Source organism: Panulirus ornatus, chromosome 19 (genome assembly GCF_036320965.1).
Source record: "Panulirus ornatus isolate Po-2019 chromosome 19, ASM3632096v1, whole genome shotgun sequence".
Lineage (NCBI taxonomy): Eukaryota > Metazoa > Arthropoda > Malacostraca > Decapoda > Palinuridae > Panulirus > Panulirus ornatus.
This window is the reverse complement of record NC_092242.1, coordinates 7,402,982-7,422,680: the sequence shown is the minus strand read 5'-3', so window position 1 is coordinate 7,422,680 and position 19,699 is coordinate 7,402,982. Positions and strand designations below refer to the sequence as shown.

The 19,699-nt window shown below is 35.0% G+C and overlaps 1 protein-coding gene across 1 annotated transcript in view; it reads left to right on the top strand.

Annotated features, from left to right (window-relative positions):
* LOC139755364 (uncharacterized) overlaps positions 1-19,699 on the top strand; it is a 95,874-nt gene that overhangs the window by 19,952 nt on the left and 56,223 nt on the right. The window contains exons 8-12 of the mRNA XM_071673549.1: positions 615-727; positions 1,743-1,895; positions 2,785-2,866; positions 5,695-5,867; positions 9,844-10,115. Of these exons, the coding sequence (XP_071529650.1) occupies positions 615-727; positions 1,743-1,895; positions 2,785-2,866; positions 5,695-5,867; positions 9,844-10,115 (793 nt within the window). The remainder of the gene's footprint in view (positions 1-614; positions 728-1,742; positions 1,896-2,784; positions 2,867-5,694; positions 5,868-9,843; positions 10,116-19,699) is intronic.

The following is a 19,699-nucleotide window of genomic DNA, read 5'->3' as shown; positions in this document are numbered from 1 at the left end:
AGGGATCAGGAAGTGGGTCCTCTAGGGATGAGGAGGCATTCTTCTGGATGGCTTTTTTAGATGTTTCCTCCAGAGTGATCTGTCTTAGAAGTCTCTCTTTGATTTTTACCATGTCTAGGCACTTTTTCTGCAGTGTTAACAAAGTCATCATCATCTCTATTATCACCATCGCCTTGATTCAGAACCATTTCAGCTACTTTACTATCAGTCAGTGAACGAACATCTGGAGCCTCATTATTGATATTAAATACTTCTTTGATATCTACTTCTTCCAGCTTACTGATGGATTCTGGAGGCCTTTTTGACATTTTCAACAGTATCTTTGTACCACAAAGCAGAGAATAAGCAAAAAACACTGTGAGTAATGCACGTAGGTCTGGCAGTGACGTTGGTTTGTAACAAACTGGCACCAACAGAACATCAGAGCCCAGCATGAGCAAGTGAGGTCAGGTGTCGAATTTTCCTCTTTTAACATCATGTCGCCACTCAAAAAGTTTTGGATTTTGGAACATTTCGGATTTTGGATTTTCAGATTAGGGATGCTCAACCTGTAGTAGTATGCTCTGTTTGTAGTAAATGAGAGAATATAACATATTTTTCATTTTCTTTTGCAGAAAAATGGACTGTACCCATTGAGCGAATGCTTTTGAAGTTTTATCATGAGAGAGTATATCGCTTTAACAACGAGCATGTGAATAACATTACATTGTGGCAGGAAATTGTACTGGTGAGTTAACTGTTCCTCTTGTCTTTAATGACACCTTAGTGAGTAAAACAATGGAATCAGAAGAAAACCAAAAAGATATGCAAAAGGACTATGATATAATTTACGGATGGCAGCAGAGAACCTAATGGAAATTCAGCAATGATAGATATGAGCACTGTAATGTGAATGAGGATAGGAAACACAGAGGACAAGAATGGGTACATAGAAAGATGCAAAGAGAATGCATTAAGGCTAATAAGGGAAATATCCAATGTTGCGTGCAAAGTTTTGCTACATTAGTTACCATACAAAAGTTTGCAGGAAAGCCAAATGTGTGTTCACTTGCACGTCTATAGGCATTGTGATGAACTTAACCCCTTACCTATTCCAAACATATGTTTACGTGAGCTAAACACCTCCTCTAGATGTAAGATATGCAGCCAGTTTTGCACCTCTGTTTCAAGACTGCACTCTGTTCCTGGTTGTTGGCTAAGGTGGTAGTGCACAGTAATTTCTCCCCACAATCAGTCATCCTTTGGCTATGCCAATGACAAGCACATTTTCAGAATTACTTGACAATGTTGATCTGTCTTTGGATCATGTGGAGAGGGACATTATAAATATTAGCTTTTCCAGCACTGGAGGATCACCAAGGTCATGGGATGGACTCTTGTCCTGCCTCGCCTCCCTGTCTTGGAGATAACTATAATTTTGTGGTATTCTAGGGATATGTGAATGACTGTACTTTGCTTTTAGAATCTTGTTGCCTTCAAATGGATTGTATTTTTTTTTCATTGTTGATTAACTTATCTCAGATATATCATTACTGAATCAAACAATTTGGGTACATTAAATGCTGTATCTCTAGTGAGTGAATTCCTCAATATCATTAAAACAATGTAAAAGCAAAGGATTGCCCCATTGTGCATGCATTGGCATTCAGGCTAAGGAGATTGAAGTTACCAATACAGTTTAAGAATTCTAAGGATTAATAGCTTCGTGGTGTTCACTACTGACCATCCCTCTGTTTTTCAAGAAATTAGAAGAAGAAGCAGGGTACATTACTACTTTGGAGAAGACACGAACACGATTCTACGAGCTCACTAAACAATTCTCCACTATGGAGCAGCACAATGCTCAACCAGGCACTATACGTAGGGAATGCAGACACCATGAGACCCTAGCAGAGGTAGGATCTGTTGAATGCTTTTCTTTTGATAACAAGTTGTTGATGTTTATGTTGATTTTATTTTGATATTGTTTTATCTTGACAGTATTATTTTGATCATTGCTCTCCTATCCCATGTGCATGGGCCTTGGGCCCAAGGCAGACAGTTATCTGCTGCTTCTCACAGTTTCTGCATGGAGACCAGTTGATCAAGGATTAACTGAAATGGTACCTCCATTCCTCAAGACAGTTAAGCTGTGGTTTTCTCTTCCTCCTTTTGTCTTTGCCTCCTCCTGTAACCTTTCTGTCTTTAAGAGTAAAGTCTACAAATACTTGCAGGGGCTTGATTGATTTTTGCATTATTTTTGTCTTACTTTTCCTTTCACCCGAGATGGCTTTAGTGGGACATGTTTTGCCCATCCCGTATTGGTCTCTGTAGAAATATAATGAATTGCTTCTTTTGTTGATTATCTGTAGAAAAGTTATCTTAAGGTCTTGGAAGTATGTATATGCTTACCTAAACTGTGTGAAGGGATTTTTTATGCTTCTCTTTGCTTTTTAGTCCAGGAAATGGTGTCAATCTTACAATAGAAAGATTATATGAGCTGTTTTATTGCTGACTACTACAGATGGCCAAAGCATGGTTATGGCCTAAAAAAAGGAACTATTAGTGAATGAAGAAGTCTGTGAGAGCGTAATGTTCCTCCTTAAGATGTGTGCATCTCTCATGACATTGTTCTTGTTATTGTGATAGTTTTCTTGATATTTGATTGTAAAAGTTTTTATGCCTGAAATTACGTTTTCATATAATGTAGTCAGCATTTCCTTTTTTTAATGTTAAGGATATGATATGATGCAACCTTTGATATACTCTTATCAATATTTTTTTAATTTTTTATCCATATTGCAGATTTACAGTATCTACAGCTATTGGCCCCATGACCGCTCAACTATTAAATTAGATAAATCTAATGCCATTAGAATGAGGCAAGGTGAGCAAATTTTATCAAGTTTTCTAAGGGCAAGTAAAAATTTGCTAATGAAAGTTAGCTTTTGTGTTTGTTTAATAATACATTAGCTTTTAGTGCACCTCTTATCGTAAGTAAGGTGATGCCACACCTGTGGAAGTTACATATTCATTACACATTACATTCAGTGCAACTTTTAGAATACACCTTCATTTCATAAAAACCATATTATCTCTTTATAACAGGTTAGTCAGGATTTTCAGTATATGCATGGCTGAGGTGTGGCAGAATGCCTGTATTTTGCCTTTTATATGAAGGTAAAGGGGATAAAAGTGAATGTTTGAATTACATGGGCATAAGTCTGTTTAGTACGCCTAGTAAGTTTTATAGGAGATTGATGATAGAAAGGGTCATTGTGGAGGAACAATGCAGTTTCAAAATTGGTAGATGATGTGTGGACCAGGTATTTGCTTTGAAAAATGTGTGTGGGAATGCATGGAGAAAGAAGAGAATCTGGAGAAAGCATATGATAGGGTTGGTAGAGATGCTTTGTGGAAGGTGCTATGAATATATGATGTAGAAGACCACTAAATGCAGTGAGGAGTTTTTATCAAGAGAGAAAGGTACATGTGTGAGTAGGAAGAGAGAGGGATGAGTGGTTCCAAGTGAAGGTGTGTCTGTGTTAAGGATGTGTGATATCACCATGGATTTTAAGTCTGTTTATGGATAGGGTGTTAAGGTATGTAAATTTTAAAGAAAGGGGCAGATGTACAGTATGCTGGGAGTAGGTGTGTTTGGTAAGTGAGTCAGTTACTTATGTGCATTAGAAACAGCTCTTGTGGCATTTTCAAGTGAGAAACTGCAGCAGTATGTGTCTGTGTTTGGGAGAGTATGTAGTAGGAGTAAGTTGAGAGTTGATGTGAATAAGAGTAGAATAAGGTTATAAGGTTTAATAGAAGGGCAAGACAAGTTGGTTTGCATACGAGTTTAAATGGGGAGAACCTGGAGGAAGTGGAGTGGCAGACTTGAGTGAAAAACTACAGAGGTTGGTGTCCTGTTTGGGAGTGTGGAAAAGGAGGAATTTTAGAGTTAATGTGAACACCAATAGGTTCATGAGGTTTGATAAGGAGCTAAGACAGGTTGGTTGAGTGTTAGTTTTAATGGGGAGAATCTGGAAGAAATGAAATGTTTTAGATACGTGGGAGTGATTGAATTGCAGCAGGTTGAATTGTGTGGGCTGAAGTGAACTGTAGTAGTCTCAGCAGTGCTAAATGAGTACTAACTTTGGGTCCTAAATGCAAAAGAATGGAAGCAGGTAGATGTATTGGAATTGAAATATATGAGATTGATATGTGGCATTAAAAGGTTTGATCATATATGGAATGACATTGTAGGAGAGAGGTGTATTTGTAAGCAGAGTATGCCTTAGAGAGCTAAAGAGTTTGTGCTGAAATTGTTTGGAATCTGGTTTAAGGGTTCCATTAACCAGGTAGTAGACATTGGCCCATTACAAAAGTCCTTTCATATCAAGAAAAATTCGTTGGTCCGTTTGTTTCTCATAGAACATCATAAGTTCAGTGTTCAGAATTGTATTTCTGATGGACAGTACTTTCCTTGCCAGATGAATAGAGGGTCTTACATATTCCTGCCTCTTATAGAGTTAGTGGAAAAGAATCTTTCTTTAGCAGTAACCCAAGGCCTTTCTCTCCAAGCTTCTTTTATAGAAGGAGTATTTTAATACTTGGGCAGATGCCTTATTGAGATCAAACATAGTGTCATCAGAAGTTGACATAGGAAGGAGGCTTTTAATCAAATTTTTTCCATAGGAGTGGCACCCCAGGTGAACCTCTTTGCCACCAGAACCAGTATGTTACTAATGATTTATGTTTCTCTACTTTTAGACATAAATGTTGTTGCAAAACACTCTGTCTTTGGATTAGAATTATTCAACCAGATTTATCTTCCCCCATCAGGTCATGTGGGAGAAGTTCTTATGAAAGTATCTGGTTTACAGGCCTTAGTGATAGAGGTATCCCCAAGCAGGACAGACAGTCTTGATGCTAGAGACTCCTTCAACAGTGCTATACTCCTTGGTTGACACTTCATGTTCTAGACCACCTCAGCACTTTTTTTTTTTGTAGGACCCTGACCTCAAAGTTCTTGATTTTGGAATTCACGCATTGGATCTTTTTTTCAGACACTTCTACAGGCAGACATTTGGAGAAGGCCTAACAGATGACCTTGTACATAATATTCACCATTTTACTCAAAAACATTACCATTTGTTCGGTAAAACCTTTCAGTCCATCCTTAAAGAATCTTATGTCTTGGATGTGACTGAAGCTTCATGTTAAGAGTTTTTCTGTTTCCTTTATCATGACAAGAATAAAACTAGTAATGCAGTTGCCTCATAAGAGTACCCCTCAAGAATGCCTTACTCAGGGTTTTGGTATTAATCTGATAGGCCCTGCTTGGTGTAGACTTCTCCCACCTTTCTTTGTTAGCAGACTAGTTGCTTTTCTAAAACATCCCAAGTAGGAGCTTTCAAAAGTCTTAGACTATTTACTCTTTACCAGTTCTTTTGGCATTTTTTTCTTTGTTTTCCCTTGTTGATGGAGAATAGGTAATGAATAACCCAAGTTTTGCCAGAAAAGTTTCAGTTGAATGGAATATATATAAGTCAGATGAAGAATTCAGTGTGCTTTACTAAGAACATTAAATTTTGATCAGTGATTGTAATGCAGATCATGATGTGTATTATTTTTTAGCATTTGTATGCATGAGATAGAGGAGAATTATCTTCCTGTTTGATTGCAGAAATTCACTTTACACATCATCATCCTGTATTTTAGTGAATGCTCAGTTGGCATGGAGCCAGGATGAATCTCGTACACTTCTCCAGCTGTACCCACAAGTTCTGGTTGCCCACCTAAGTAGTGGGGACCATCAGCCTATTGAGGAACTTTGGTTGCAATTGGCAAAGGCATATCTAAGTACTCAAAATGACCGAAAACAGTGTTATGAGGTAAATAAGTAGTTACTTTGACTTTGTTTCTTGTTTCCATATTGTTCATAATCATATATTATGGAAATGTCGTCATGATTTGAATGCATATCAAGAATTGATTAAGGACACAGTATTTAGTGATATCATCAGTTATATACTTTAAGTATTTTGGATTGATTGAATACTGACATAATGAAATTCATATGTCTTAACTAGCCAGAGCCATATGAGCTCTAGAGGAAGCACTTGCTTACAGAGGGTTGGAGCACTGTTTACAAAAATAATGTGTATTCACCATCCTCCTTCAATAATCAATACTACTATAAAGCCAACTAATGCTTGTTCATAGACCAATCAACCAGAGTAACAACCATCTGGCCCATTTTATTACTGCATGGTAGTAGTAGGTGGAGCCTGTCAGTCTCCATCCAACACCACTCAACTTGATTATGTTTTTTCCATGTGGACCTATTGACTGTTGCTTCTAGCAGTCTACAACATTTGTATATCTTGACCTTTATTTCTGGCCTTGAGAGATATCATATCTTTAGAGTTCTGTGTTACATTATTCTGTTATGCTTTTGGTTAGTTAGGCTGGTCAAGTGATCATTCGTTAATTATTCACTTGCAATGTTCTGTGCAGCTTTTCTTAGGTTGTTTGTTGAAATTAATTCTTGTATTATAAGTTATATTTCCAGTATGTTTAACCTTGTATGTCTCATTACATTTTCTTGCCAGCCCCCAAATTTCTATTTTTCAACAGTTTCAAAGATATTAATTATTTCATACTTGTTCCCAGTTTCCTGCATAATCAAGGTAGTGCCAGGAATAGATGAAGAATTGACATGTACTGCATTGAAACCAAACCCCCCCTATGCACAATCAAACCCCACAACCCCTCAAATCTTTCCTCGACCACTTCATGTGCTGTAGCTCAATCCATTGACAGCAGTTCGCTCCCTTTTAAACCACGTTGCTCTAGTTCACTCCATCCTGTGTATGCCTTTCACCCTCCTGCATGTTCATGCCCTGTGCATTTAAAAACCTTCTTCACCCACATCCAGTTTGGTTTCCCTCTTCTTGTTCCTCCCTGTTCTGACTTATGGTTCTTCTCTGTCAACCTCTCCCCATTATTGTCTCCATCTGAACCATTTCAGTACACCTTTTTCAGTTCTTTTATCTGTACTCTTCTCATTACTTCACTCTTCTTTCACTCTATAATTTCTTACTCAATTAACCCTCTTTATACCTCATACTGTCCTTGTCCTCAAACATTTCGTTTCCAACACTTTACCCTTTATTTTGTGCGTTGTCTTTTATAGCCCATACCTTGCATCCATTGAACACTGTTAGGACTACTGTACTTTCAAAGAGGCCTGTCTTCACCTTCCCAAATAGTGACCTTTCCTTTGACACATTCCTTAATGCTCCCAGGACCTTCCCCCCTCACCCACTTACCTCAGCTCTCCTGGTTCCATTCGCTACCATATCCACTCATGGGTATCATAAACACTTCACTTCCTCCATGTTTATTCTGTTCAAACTCACACCCCAACTGTCCTGTCTCTCTTCTTTGCTAAACCTAATACCCTTGCTTTGATTCACATATACTTTCAATTTTATCTTGTCACACATAATTCCAAACTCAGATATGCCAGCTGACGTTTGAAAGCTTTATCAAAACTCAAGGCAAGCTTTTCTTCCCTCTAGTTGAAATGGTTGCTGAATCAGATAATTTATGGGGTAATGTAGTTATGCGTAGTTCCCCTCCCTCTCTCTCCTAGTATCCCTCATTCCACTTTCCTAATTCACCACCACTTTAGGTCCTCATCAAAAGCATCATCAGTAGGTATCTTTAAATTTTTTTTCCTTATTTATGTATGGTATGGTAACAGTTGTTAAATCAGATAGTGAAAAGTATATCACATAGTTTAGTGTATTGTTATCAGCTGAATTGTAAAAGAATTGCTTTGGGGAAATATTTGGTCAGGAATTTATTTTCCCATATAGTATGGGTTTCATTGACTCATGGAATGACATTCTGCTATAATGACATATCTCGATGGATATTATCCCATACCTGTATGATCACTAGTGTTAAGTCACAATTAATGATTAGTGTAATGATAAATTGATAATTATAATTCATGAATGGAAGGCTTTAGATGCTTCTCATGATAAGTTATATATTTTGTGAGAGGAAAAATTGCTTAAATGTGACGTATCAACTGTGTAAAAATGCTGAGGAAATTCCTTTCCTCTCTGAACAGTCTTTAAAACTGGACTGATAGAAGAGGTTTGTAGGCATGCTCTTAAACGGTTGTCAGACCCTTCCAAGGAAGGTTTAATTCATGGTCTGCAGCTAGGAGAGTAGGAAACAATCTGAAGCTCCTCTTAGGATTTCTTTGTCAATCTTTGTCATTCTGTCAATCCCTCTTCTTTGTTGATGTGATCCAGAAATCCTCAGAATTGTGGAAATTTATACCTATACACTTTAACAATAAAATTTTTCTGTCAACAAAAGGTATCAAGAGAACCAGTATTGGAGGCAAAGACATTTATCATTACACCAGTAAAAACATTTTGAAATCCTTCTAGGGCAGAATCTGCATTACTTTTTTCTTCAAAGGGTTTTGGAAATTCAAAAGGTAAAAGTTCTGTTACTCTAAAATGAAGTATTTTCATGGGAAAAAGTAAAGCCTCCAAACTATTTTTCTCCTGAAAAATCCCAAATTTGGAGAGTTCAGAGATATAATCAAAGCAAATTGCATGGAGTACATTGTGACAATAATGATGAGGAAGTGAGGATGAGTTTACATTACATTTCACATAGATTTGAGAGGGATCTGAAGAAGAAAGTTTATCACCACAGGTTTTTATTACATTGATTTTAGCCTCTATTGCTTTAGACCACTTCATGTTTAACTAAGGAAATGGTACTTCCTTCACACTCAGTGATGTATACCAAAGGACATTATGACTGGAAAGTGGTAGCTTCTACTTTAACTTTTGTGAGGGATCTCCAAGTGGATAAGATTATCAAGAAGGATCATTGGCATTTGACAAGACACCTTTATTAAGTGATACCTGGTGTACTGGGGTCGCCATGCTGTCAGTGGACTGAACTAGAGCCTGTAAAGTGTCTTGGGTAAACCATGGAAAGTTCTGTGGGGCCTGGTTGTGGAAAGGGAGCTGTGGTATCGATGCATTACATATGACAACTAGGGAATAAATGTGTGGATGTGACCTTTCCTCATCTGTTCCTGGTGCAACCTTGCTAGCACTGGAAGCAGCAATCAGGTATGAAAAAAATTCTAAAATCCAGTTGATATTTCTTGCATGGCTCATGAGTATTTTGCCACTGAGGATGAGGATATAGGGCAAAAGTCAAATTTTCACCAAGGACAGGATTTTCTCATGTTCCCTCCTCCTTCATGTGGTCATACTGTTTGATGCTCATAGGGCTTTTGGCAGTGTTTAATTTAAATCTAAGTGTTTAATTTAATTTTAAAGTCTTAAAAAATAGTTTCTACTGAAGGCAGAGCACTGTAAGCACCCACTTACTTTCCATCTCTCCCTTCTGCTTTTTCCTTTTTGAAAGAACATTTTTTTGTATCATGACTAGAATGCTTAAGGCATAGATTTCAGTGGGTCCAGAGTGATTTGGGTTGGAGGCCAGGAAGCAACACTACTATTGCCACATCTGTAAATTATAAGGTTGGATTGGTCTGTGGTTAATGGATCTCCATTATAGAGTATTAGCTGACCTCACTGATATGATGGTGCTCAAAAAGGGTGAAGTCCAGGTGGATACACTTATTTTTGCAGGGTAAATTTTTTTTTCACTCCCTATTAGCAACTACTTTAATACTTCTTGGAGATTTATTTTTCAAATCTAAAGACCAGTAGTATGTTCAAGACGTTATTCTTCAGTATTTTGCTTGCAAAAGTTAGATACATGTACACTGTCATTAAAATTGATGGATCTTTGCAGATAGAAGAGCACATCTCACTTTTACGCAGAGGTTATCGAAGTCAGAACCCATTTCCCTATGTTGCTGAGATGCAACTCCTGGAGGAGACTGAGCTTACTTTAGGTTTCACCCCTGATCCATTACCAATAGAGAGCGATCAGTTAGTTCCATACTGGAGTCACACAGCTGCACACCTCCTCTTGGATTTTGTTGTGCATCACCGGCAGGAAGGAGTTAAGAACTCTGGGCTTTTTGAGATGGTTAGTCGAGACCTTGCTGGCTGTGGATATAGGTAAACTATGAACTTGTATTTTTTATGTATATTTTACTCTTCCCTAGTTGAATATGTACCTCTGTCAGACATTTTCTGAATGTTTTTACTCTCGTGTTATGATATGTACTTTTTTTAATGGTCCCCTGAAGATTATTTTTTAGCTATCTATTTAGCTAGCTATATCCCAGATGCCTATTCCTTCTAGGAAGTCCCATCAAGCGGATGGCCATGACAAAAGAATCTACACTTACCCTTATCCCTGTATTTACATGCCTCCCTCACATGCACCATTCCATACATTCTTCTCCCATTTCTCTTTCTCTAATAACAGTTTACTTAATTTAGGTAGCCTCCCCTCCTGTTTTTATTTTATGAGAGAAGGAACAAAGGAGGGGGCCAGTCAGAAAATACTCGAGATATCACAGAACTGAGAGGTCATGATATTGACTAGTTAACTAACCATAAAAGAGCTTAAGATCAAAGTGGGCTGGATATTTCCACTCTGTGAGTAAACATGTGAGTGAGTTACATCTATGCAGTCATGTTGGCAGATATACAGGAATGTTCACAGACTAAATACTTTAGTTTATACTGGTTGAACTTTGTTGAACATTAAGTGAAGAATAGTTACAGTAATAATCTTTCCACAAACTTTCTTTTCACATTTCATCACAGCATCTTACATTTTCGGTTTTATTTTTTTTCCCAAATGATCTTTTGTCAAAACTTAGTAGCAGTTCAAGGCATACTATTCTTTAACATTTAGTTAGCGGTTATGTCTGTATCCTCATTCGGACACACAGTGAATCATTTGATACTTGACTGTATTATACCATTATTTGTGTGAAGAGTTACAATTTGATCTTTCTGATTTAGGATTTCTGTTCGTACATTTTCACTCATGACCTCTTATTACAGTAGCCAGATTTACTGAATTATGTCCTTCAATTGTTTCACATTTACCCTCTATCTGTACATTCTGTATAGGTTTTTTCATATTCACAGTATCTTACATGCTTTATTTTGTCGCAAACTTTCAGTCACTACCCTTGTAAAACTTTGGTGGTAATGCAAGGCATACTGTTCCCTTAACATTTTGTTTAACACTTATCTTCATACTCTAGTTTGGACACAGACTGAATCACTTGATATTGAACTCTATGAATCACATCACATGTTAAAATTTCATTCTTCTAGTATAGTATAATTGTTCATATTTTATACTTTATAACCTACAACAACATTGATTTCACCTGTTGAATGTAGTCAATTTCAAAATATTTTCTGATACTTTGCATCGTGTTTACTGGGTATGTATCGGTAAATAAGAGCATTATGATATATTTTTCATGATAAATTCAAGTTTAGAAGTGTTTGAATATCTTATCTTTCAATTTTGAAACAAAAAGTTTTTTGAGCAAAAAAATACCCTGGACTATTACCTTCAATTTTTGGCATTTTTCTCAGAAAAATAGAATTCCTTTAAAAACTCCTTACAAGAAGTATTTTTCATGCTGAATACAAATCTGGTGTTAAGATATCGTTTAGTGGCCTTGTAACATTGATTTCACGTGTTGAATATAGTCAATTTCAAAATATTTTCTGATACTTTGCATCATGTTTACTGGGTATGTATCGGTAACTAAGAGCATTATGATATATTTTCCATAATTATTTCAAGTTTAGAAGTGTTTGAATATCTTATCTTTCAATTTTGAAACAAAAAGATTTTTGAGCAAAAAGATACCCTTCAATTTTTGGCTTTTTTCTCAGAAAAATAGATTTCCTTTAAAAACTCATTATAAGAAGTACTTTTCATGCTGAATACAAATCTGGTGTTAAGATATTGTTTAGTGGCCTTGTAACATTGATTTCACCTGTTGAATATAGTCAATTTCAAAATATTTTCTGATACTTTGCATCGTGTTTCCTGGGTATGTATCGGTAACTAAGGGCATTATGATATGTTTTCCATGATTATTTCAAATTTAGAAGTGTTTGAATATCTTATCTTTCAATTTTGAAACAAAAATTTTTTTGAGCAAAAAAATACCCTGAAGTATTATCTTAGATTTTTGGCATTTTTCTCAGAAAATAGATTTCTTTTAAAAACTCATTATAAGAAGTATTTTTCATACTGAATACAAATCTGGTGTTAAAATATTGTTTAGTGGCCTTGTAACATTGATTTCACATATTCAGTATAGTCAATTTCAAAATATTTTCTGATACTTTGCATCATGTTTACTGGGTATGTATCGGTAACTAAGAGCATTATGATATATTTTCCATAATTATTTCAAGTTTAGAAGTGTTTGAATATCTTATCTTTCAATTTTGAAACAAAAAGATTTTTGAGCAAAAAGATACCCTTCAATTTTTGGCTTTTTTCTCAGAAAAATAGATTTCCTTTAAAAACTCATTATAAGAAGTACTTTTCATGCTGAATACAAATCTGGTGTTAAAATATTGTTTAGTGACCTTGTAACATTGATTTCACCTGTTGAATATAGTCAATTTCAAAATATTTTCTGATACTTTGCATCGTGTTTCCTGGGTATGTATCGGTAACTAAGGGCATTATGATATGTTTTCCATGATTATTTCAAATTTAGAAGTGTTTGAATATCTTATCTCTCAATTTTGAAACAAAAATTTTTTTGAGCAAAAAAATACCCTGAAGTATTATCTTAGATTTTTGGCATTTTTCTCAGAAAATAGATTTCTTTTAAAAACTCATTATAAGAAGTATTTTTCATACTGAATACAAATCTGGTGTTAAAATATTGTTTAGTGGCCTTGTAACATTGATTTCACATATTCAGTATAGTCAATTTCAAAATATTTTCTGATACTTTGCATCTTGTTTCCTGGGTATGTATCGGTAAAAAAGTGCATTATGATATATTTTCCATGATTATTTTAATTTTAGAAGTGTTTGAATATCTTATCTTTCAATTTTGAAACAAAAATTTTTTTGAGCAAAAAAATACCCTGAAGTATTACCTTAGATTTTTGTGATTTTTCTCAGAAAATGAATTTCCTTTAAAAACTCATTATAAGAAATATTTTTCATGCTGAATACAAATCTGGTGTAAAAATACCGTTTAGTCGCCTTGTAACATTGTTTTCACCCGTTGAATATAGTCACTTTCAAAATATTTTCCGATACTTTGCATCGTGTTTACTGGGTGTGTATCAGTAACTAAGAGCATTATGATATATTTTCCATGATTATTTCAAGTTTAGAAGTGTTTGAATATCCTGTCTTTCAATTTTGAAAGAAAAAGTTTTTTGGGCAAAAAAATACCTTCAATTTTTGGCATTTTTCTCAGAAAAATAGAATTCCTTTAAAAACTCCTTATAAGAAGTATTTTTCACGTTGAATATAAATCTGGTGTGATAATATCGTTTAGTGCCCATGTAACATTGATTTTACCTGTTGAATATAGTCAATTTCAAAATATTTTCTGGTACTTTTCACTGTGTTTACTGGTATGTATCGGTAACCAAGATCCTTATAATATATTTTCCACGATTATTTCAAGTTTAGAAGTGTTTGATTATCTTGTCTTTCAATTTTGAAAAAAGGATTTTTTTGAGCAAAAAAATACATTTTTGACATTTTTCTCAGAAAAATAGATCTCCTTTAAAAACTCATTATGAGAAGTATTTTTCATGCTGAATGCAAATCTGGTGTTAAAATACCGTTTAGTGGCCTTGTAACATTGATATCACCCATTGAATATAGTCAATTTCAAAATATTTTCTGATACTTTCCATCGTGTTTCCTGGGTATTTATCAGTAACTAAGGGCATTATGATATATTTTCCATTGTCGTTTCAAGTTTAAAGTGTTTGAATATCTTGTCTTTCAATTTTGAAACAAAAAGTTTTTTAGGCAAAAAAATACCCTGAAGTATTACCTTCAATTTTTGGCATTTTTTTCAGAAAAATAGATTTCCTTTAACAACTCATCATAAGAAGTATTTTTCTTGGTTGATATAAATCTGGTGTTAAAATATCGTTTAGTGGTCTTCTAACATTGATTTCACCTGTTGAATATAGTCAATTTCAAAATATTTTGTGATACTTTGCTTCGTGTTTCCTAGGTATGTATCGGTAACTAAGAGCATTATGATATATTTTCCATGATTATTTCAAGTTTGGAAGTGTTTGAATATCTTATCTTTCAATTTTGAAACAAAAAGTTTTTTGAGCAAAAAAATACCTTCAATTTTTGGCATTTTTCTCAGAAAAATAGATTTCCTTTAAAAACTCATTATAAGAAGTATTTTTCATGCTAAATACAAATCTGGTGTTGAAATATTGTTTAGTGGCCTTGTAACTTTGATTTCACCTGTTGAATATAGCCAATTTCAAAATATTTTTTTATAATTTGCATCGTGTTTATTGGGTATATATCGGTAACTAAGAGCATTATGATATATTCTCCATGATTATTTCAAGTTGAGAAGTGTTTGAATATCTTATCTTTCAATTTTGAAATAAAATTTTTTTGAGCAAAAAAATACCTTGAAGTATTACCTTCAATTTTTGGCATTTTTCTCAGGAAAATAGATTTCCTTTAAAGACTCATTATAAGAAGTATTTTTCATGCTGAAAACAAATCTGGTGTTCAGATATCGTTTACTGGCCTTGTAACATTGATTTGACCTGTTGAATATAGTCAATTTCAAAATATTTTTTTAATATTTGCATCGTGTTTACTGGGTATGTAAGAAGTGTTTGAATATCTTTATTTTTTTTATTATACTTTGTCGCTGTCTCCCGCGTTTGCGAGGTAGCGCAAGGAAACAGACGAAAGAAATGGCCCAACCCCCCCATACACATGTATATACACACGTCCACACACGCAAATATACATACCTACACATCTTTCCATGGTTTACCCCAGACGCTTCACATGCCTTGATTCAATCCACTGACAGCACCTCAACCCCGGTATACCACATCGCTCCAATTCACTCTATTCCTTGCCCTCCTTTCACCCTCCTGCATGTTCAGGCCTCGATCACACAAAATCTTTTCACTCCATCTTTCCACCTCCAATTTGGTCTCCCTCTTCTCCTCGTTCCCTCCACCTCCGACACATATATCCTCTTGGTCAATCTTTCCTCACTCATTCTCTCCATGTGCCCAAACCACTTCAAAACACCCTCTTCTGCTCTCTCAACCACGCTCTTTTTATTTCCACACATCTCTCTTACCCTTACGTTACTCACTCGATCAAACCACCTCACACCACACATTGTCCTCAAACATCTCATTTCCAGCACATCCATCCTCCTGCGCACAACTCTATCCATAGCCCATGCCTCGCAACCATACAACATTGTTGGAACCACTATTCCTTCAAACATACCCATTTTTCCTTTCCGAGATAATGTTCTCGACTTCCACACATTTTTCAAGGCCCCCAGAATTTTCGCCCCCTCCCCCACCCTATGATCCACTTCCGCTTCCATGGTTCCATCCGCTGCCAGATCCACTCCCAGATATCTAAAACACTTCAATTCCTCCAGTTTTTCTCCATTCAAACTCACCTCCCAATTGACTTGACCCTCAACCCTACTGTACCTAATAATCTTGCTCTTATTCACATTTACTCTTAACTTTCTTCTTCCACACACTTTACCAAACTCAGTCACCAGCTTCTGCAGTTTCTCACATGAATCAGCCACCAGCGCTGTATCATCATAGAACAACAACTGACTCACTTCCCAAGCTCTCTCATCCCCAACAGACTTCATACTTGCCCCTCTTTCCAAAACTCTTGCATTTACCTCCCTAACAACCCCATCCATAAACAAATTAAACAACCATGGAGACATCACACACCCCTGCCGCAAACCTACATTCATTGAGAACCAATCACTTTCCTCTCTTCCTACACGTACACATGCCTTACATCCTCGATAAAAACTTTTCACTGCTTCTAACAACTTGCCTCCCACACCATATATTCTTAATACCTTCCACAGAGCATCTCTATCAACTCTATCATATGCCTTCTCCAGATCCATAAATGCTACATACAAATCCATTTGCTTTTCTAAGTATTTCTCACATACATTCTTCAAAGCAAACACCTGATCCACACATCCTCTACCACTTCTGAAACCACACTGCTCTTCCCCAATCTGATGCTCTGTACATGCCTTCACCCTCTCAATCAATACCCTCCCATATAATTTACCAGGAATACTCAACAAACTTATACCTCTGTAATTTGAGCACTCACTCTTATCCCCTTTGCCTTTGTACAATGGCACTATGCACGCATTCCGCCAATCCTCAGGCACCTCACCATGAGTCATACATACATTAAATAACCTTACCAACCAGTCAACAATACAGTCACCCCCTTTTATAATAAATTCCACTGCAATACCATCCAAACCTGCTGCCTTGCCGGCTTTCATCTTCCGCAAAGCTTTCACTACCTCTTCTCTGTTTACCAAATCATTTTCCCTAACCCTCTCACTTTGCACACCACCTCGACCAAAACACCCTATATCTGCCACTCTATCATCAAACACATTCAACAAACCTTCAAAATACTCATTCCATCTCCTTCTCACATCACCACTACTTGTTATCACCTCCCCATTTGCGCCCTTCACTGAAGTTCCCATTTGTTCCCTTGTCTTACGCACTTTATTTACCTCCTTCCAGAACATCTTTTTATTCTCCCTAAAATTTAATGATACTCTCTCACCCCAACTCTCATTTGCCCTTTTTTTCACCTCTTGCACCTTTCTCTTGACCTCCTGTCTCTTTCTTCTATACATCTCCCACTCAATTGCATTTTTTCCCTGCAAAAATCGTCCAAATGCCTCTCTCTTCTCTTTCACTAATACTCTTACTTCTTCATCCCACCACTCACTACCCTTTCTAATCAACCCACCTCCCACGCTTCTCATGCCACAAGCATCTTGAGAAGAGTGGGAGGTGGGTTGATTAGAAAGGGTAGTGAGTGGTGGGATGAAGAATATCTTATCTTATCTTTCAATTTTGAAATAAAATGTTTTTTTGAGCAAAAAAACACCCTGAAGTATTACCTTCAATTTTTGGCATTTTTCTCAGAAAAAGAGATTTCTGTTAAAAACTCATTATAAGAAGTATTTCTCATGCTGAATACAAATCTTGTGTTAAAATACGTTTAGTGACCTTGTAACGTTGATTTCACCTGTTGAATATAGTCAATTTCAAAATATTTTCTGATACTTTCCATCGTGTTTCCTGGGTATCTATCGGTAACTAAGGGCATTATGATATATTTTCCATGATTATTTCAAGTTTAGAAGTGTTTGAATATCTTCTCTATCAGTTTTGAAACAAAAATTTTTTTGAGCAAAAAAATACCCTGAAGTATTACCTTCAATTTTTGGCATTTTTCTCAGTAACATAGATTTCCTTGAAAAACTCATTATAAGAAGTATTTTTCATGCTGAATACAAAACTGGTGTTCAAATATCGTTTACTGGCCTTGTAACATTGATTTCACCTGTTGAATATAGTCAATTTCAAAATATTTTCTGATACTTTCCACTGTGTTTCCTGGGTATATATCGGTAACTAAGAGCATTATGATATATTTTCCATTATTATTTCAAGTTTAGAAGTGTTTGATTATCTTGTCTCAATTTTGAAAGAAAAAGATTTTTGAGCAAAAAAATACCCTGAAGTATTACCTTCAATTTGCATCGTTTTTACTGGGTATGTATTGGTAACTAAGAGCATTATGATATATTTTCCATGATTATTTCAAGTTTAGAAGTGTTTGATTATCTAGTCTTTCAGTTTTGAAAGAAAAAGTTTTTTGAGTAAAAAAATAACCTGAAGTATTACCTTCAATTTTTGGTATTTTTCTCAGAAAAATAGATTTCCTTTAAAAACTCGTTATAAGAAGTATTTTACATGCTGAATTCAAATCTGGTGTTAAAATATCGTTTGGTGGTATTCTAACATTAATTTCACCTGTTCAATATAGTCAATTTCACAATATTTTCTGATACTTTGCATCGTGTTTTCTAGGTATGTATCAGTAACTAAGAGCATTATGATATATTTTCCATTATTATTTCAATTTTAGAAGTGTTTCATTATCTTGTCTTTCAATTTTGAAACAAAAAAATTTTTTGAGCAAAAAATTATCCTTAATTTTTGGCATTTTCTGAGAAAAAATAGATTTCCTTTAAAAACTCATTATAAGAAGTATTTTCCATGCTGAACACAAATATGGTGTTGAAATAATGTTTACCGGCCTTGAAACATTGATTTCACCTGTTAAATATAGTCAGTTTCAAAATATTTTTTGATACTTTGCATCCTGTTTACTGGGTATGTATCGGTAACTAAGAGCATTATGATATATTTTCTATGAATATTTCAAGTTTAGAAGTGTTTGATTATCTTGTCTTTCAATTTTGAAACAAAAGTTTTTTGACCAAAAAAATAACCTTCAATTTTTGTGATTTTTCTCAGAAAAATAGATATCCTTAAAAAACTCATTATAAGAACTTTCTTCATACTGAATACAAATCTGATGTTAAAATATCGTTTAGTGACCTTCTAACATTGATTTCATCTGTTGAATATAGTCAATTTCAAAATATTTTATGATCCTTTCCATTGTGTTTCCTGGGTATGTATCAGTAACTAAGAGCATTATGATATATTTTCCATTATTATTTCAACTTTAGAAGGGTTTGATTATCTTGTCTTTCAATTTTGAAAGAACAAGTTTTTTGAGCAGAAAAATTCCCTGAAGTATTACCTTCAATTTTTGGCATTTTTCTCAGAAAAATAGATTTCCTTTAAAAACTCATTATAAAAAGTATTTTTCATGCTGAATTCAAATCTGGTGTTAAAATATCGTTTAGTGGTCTTCTAACATTAATTTCACCTGTTGAATATAGTCAATTTCACTATATTTTCTGATACTTTGCATTGTGTTTACTGGGAATGTATCGGTAACTAAGAGCATTATGATATATTTTCCATGATTATTTCAAGTTTAGAAGTGTTTGATTATGTTATCTTTCAATTTTGAAACAAAAGGTTTTTTGAGCAAAAAAATACCTTCAATTTTTGGCATTTTTCTCAGAAAAATAGATTTCCTTTAAAAACTCGTCATAAGAATTACTTTTCATTCTGAATACAAAGCTGGTGTTGAAATATCGTATACTGGCCTTGTAACATTGATTTCACCCCGTTGAATATAGTCAATTTCAAAATATTTTCTGATACTTTCCATCGTGTTTCCTGTGTATGTATCGGTAACTAAGGGCATTATGATGCTCTTTCCATTATTATTTCAAATTTAGAAGTGTTTGAATATCTTGTCTTTCAATTTTGAAACAAAAAGCTTTTGAGCAAAAAAATTCCCTTCAATTTTTGGCATTTTTCTCAGAAAAATAGATTTCCTTTAAAAACTCATTATAACGTATTTTTCATGCTGAATACAAATCTGGTGTTAATATATCGTTTACTGGCCTTGTAACATTGATTTCACCTGTTGAATGTAGTCAATTTCAAAATAATTTCTGATACTTTCCATCGTGTTTTCTGGGTAT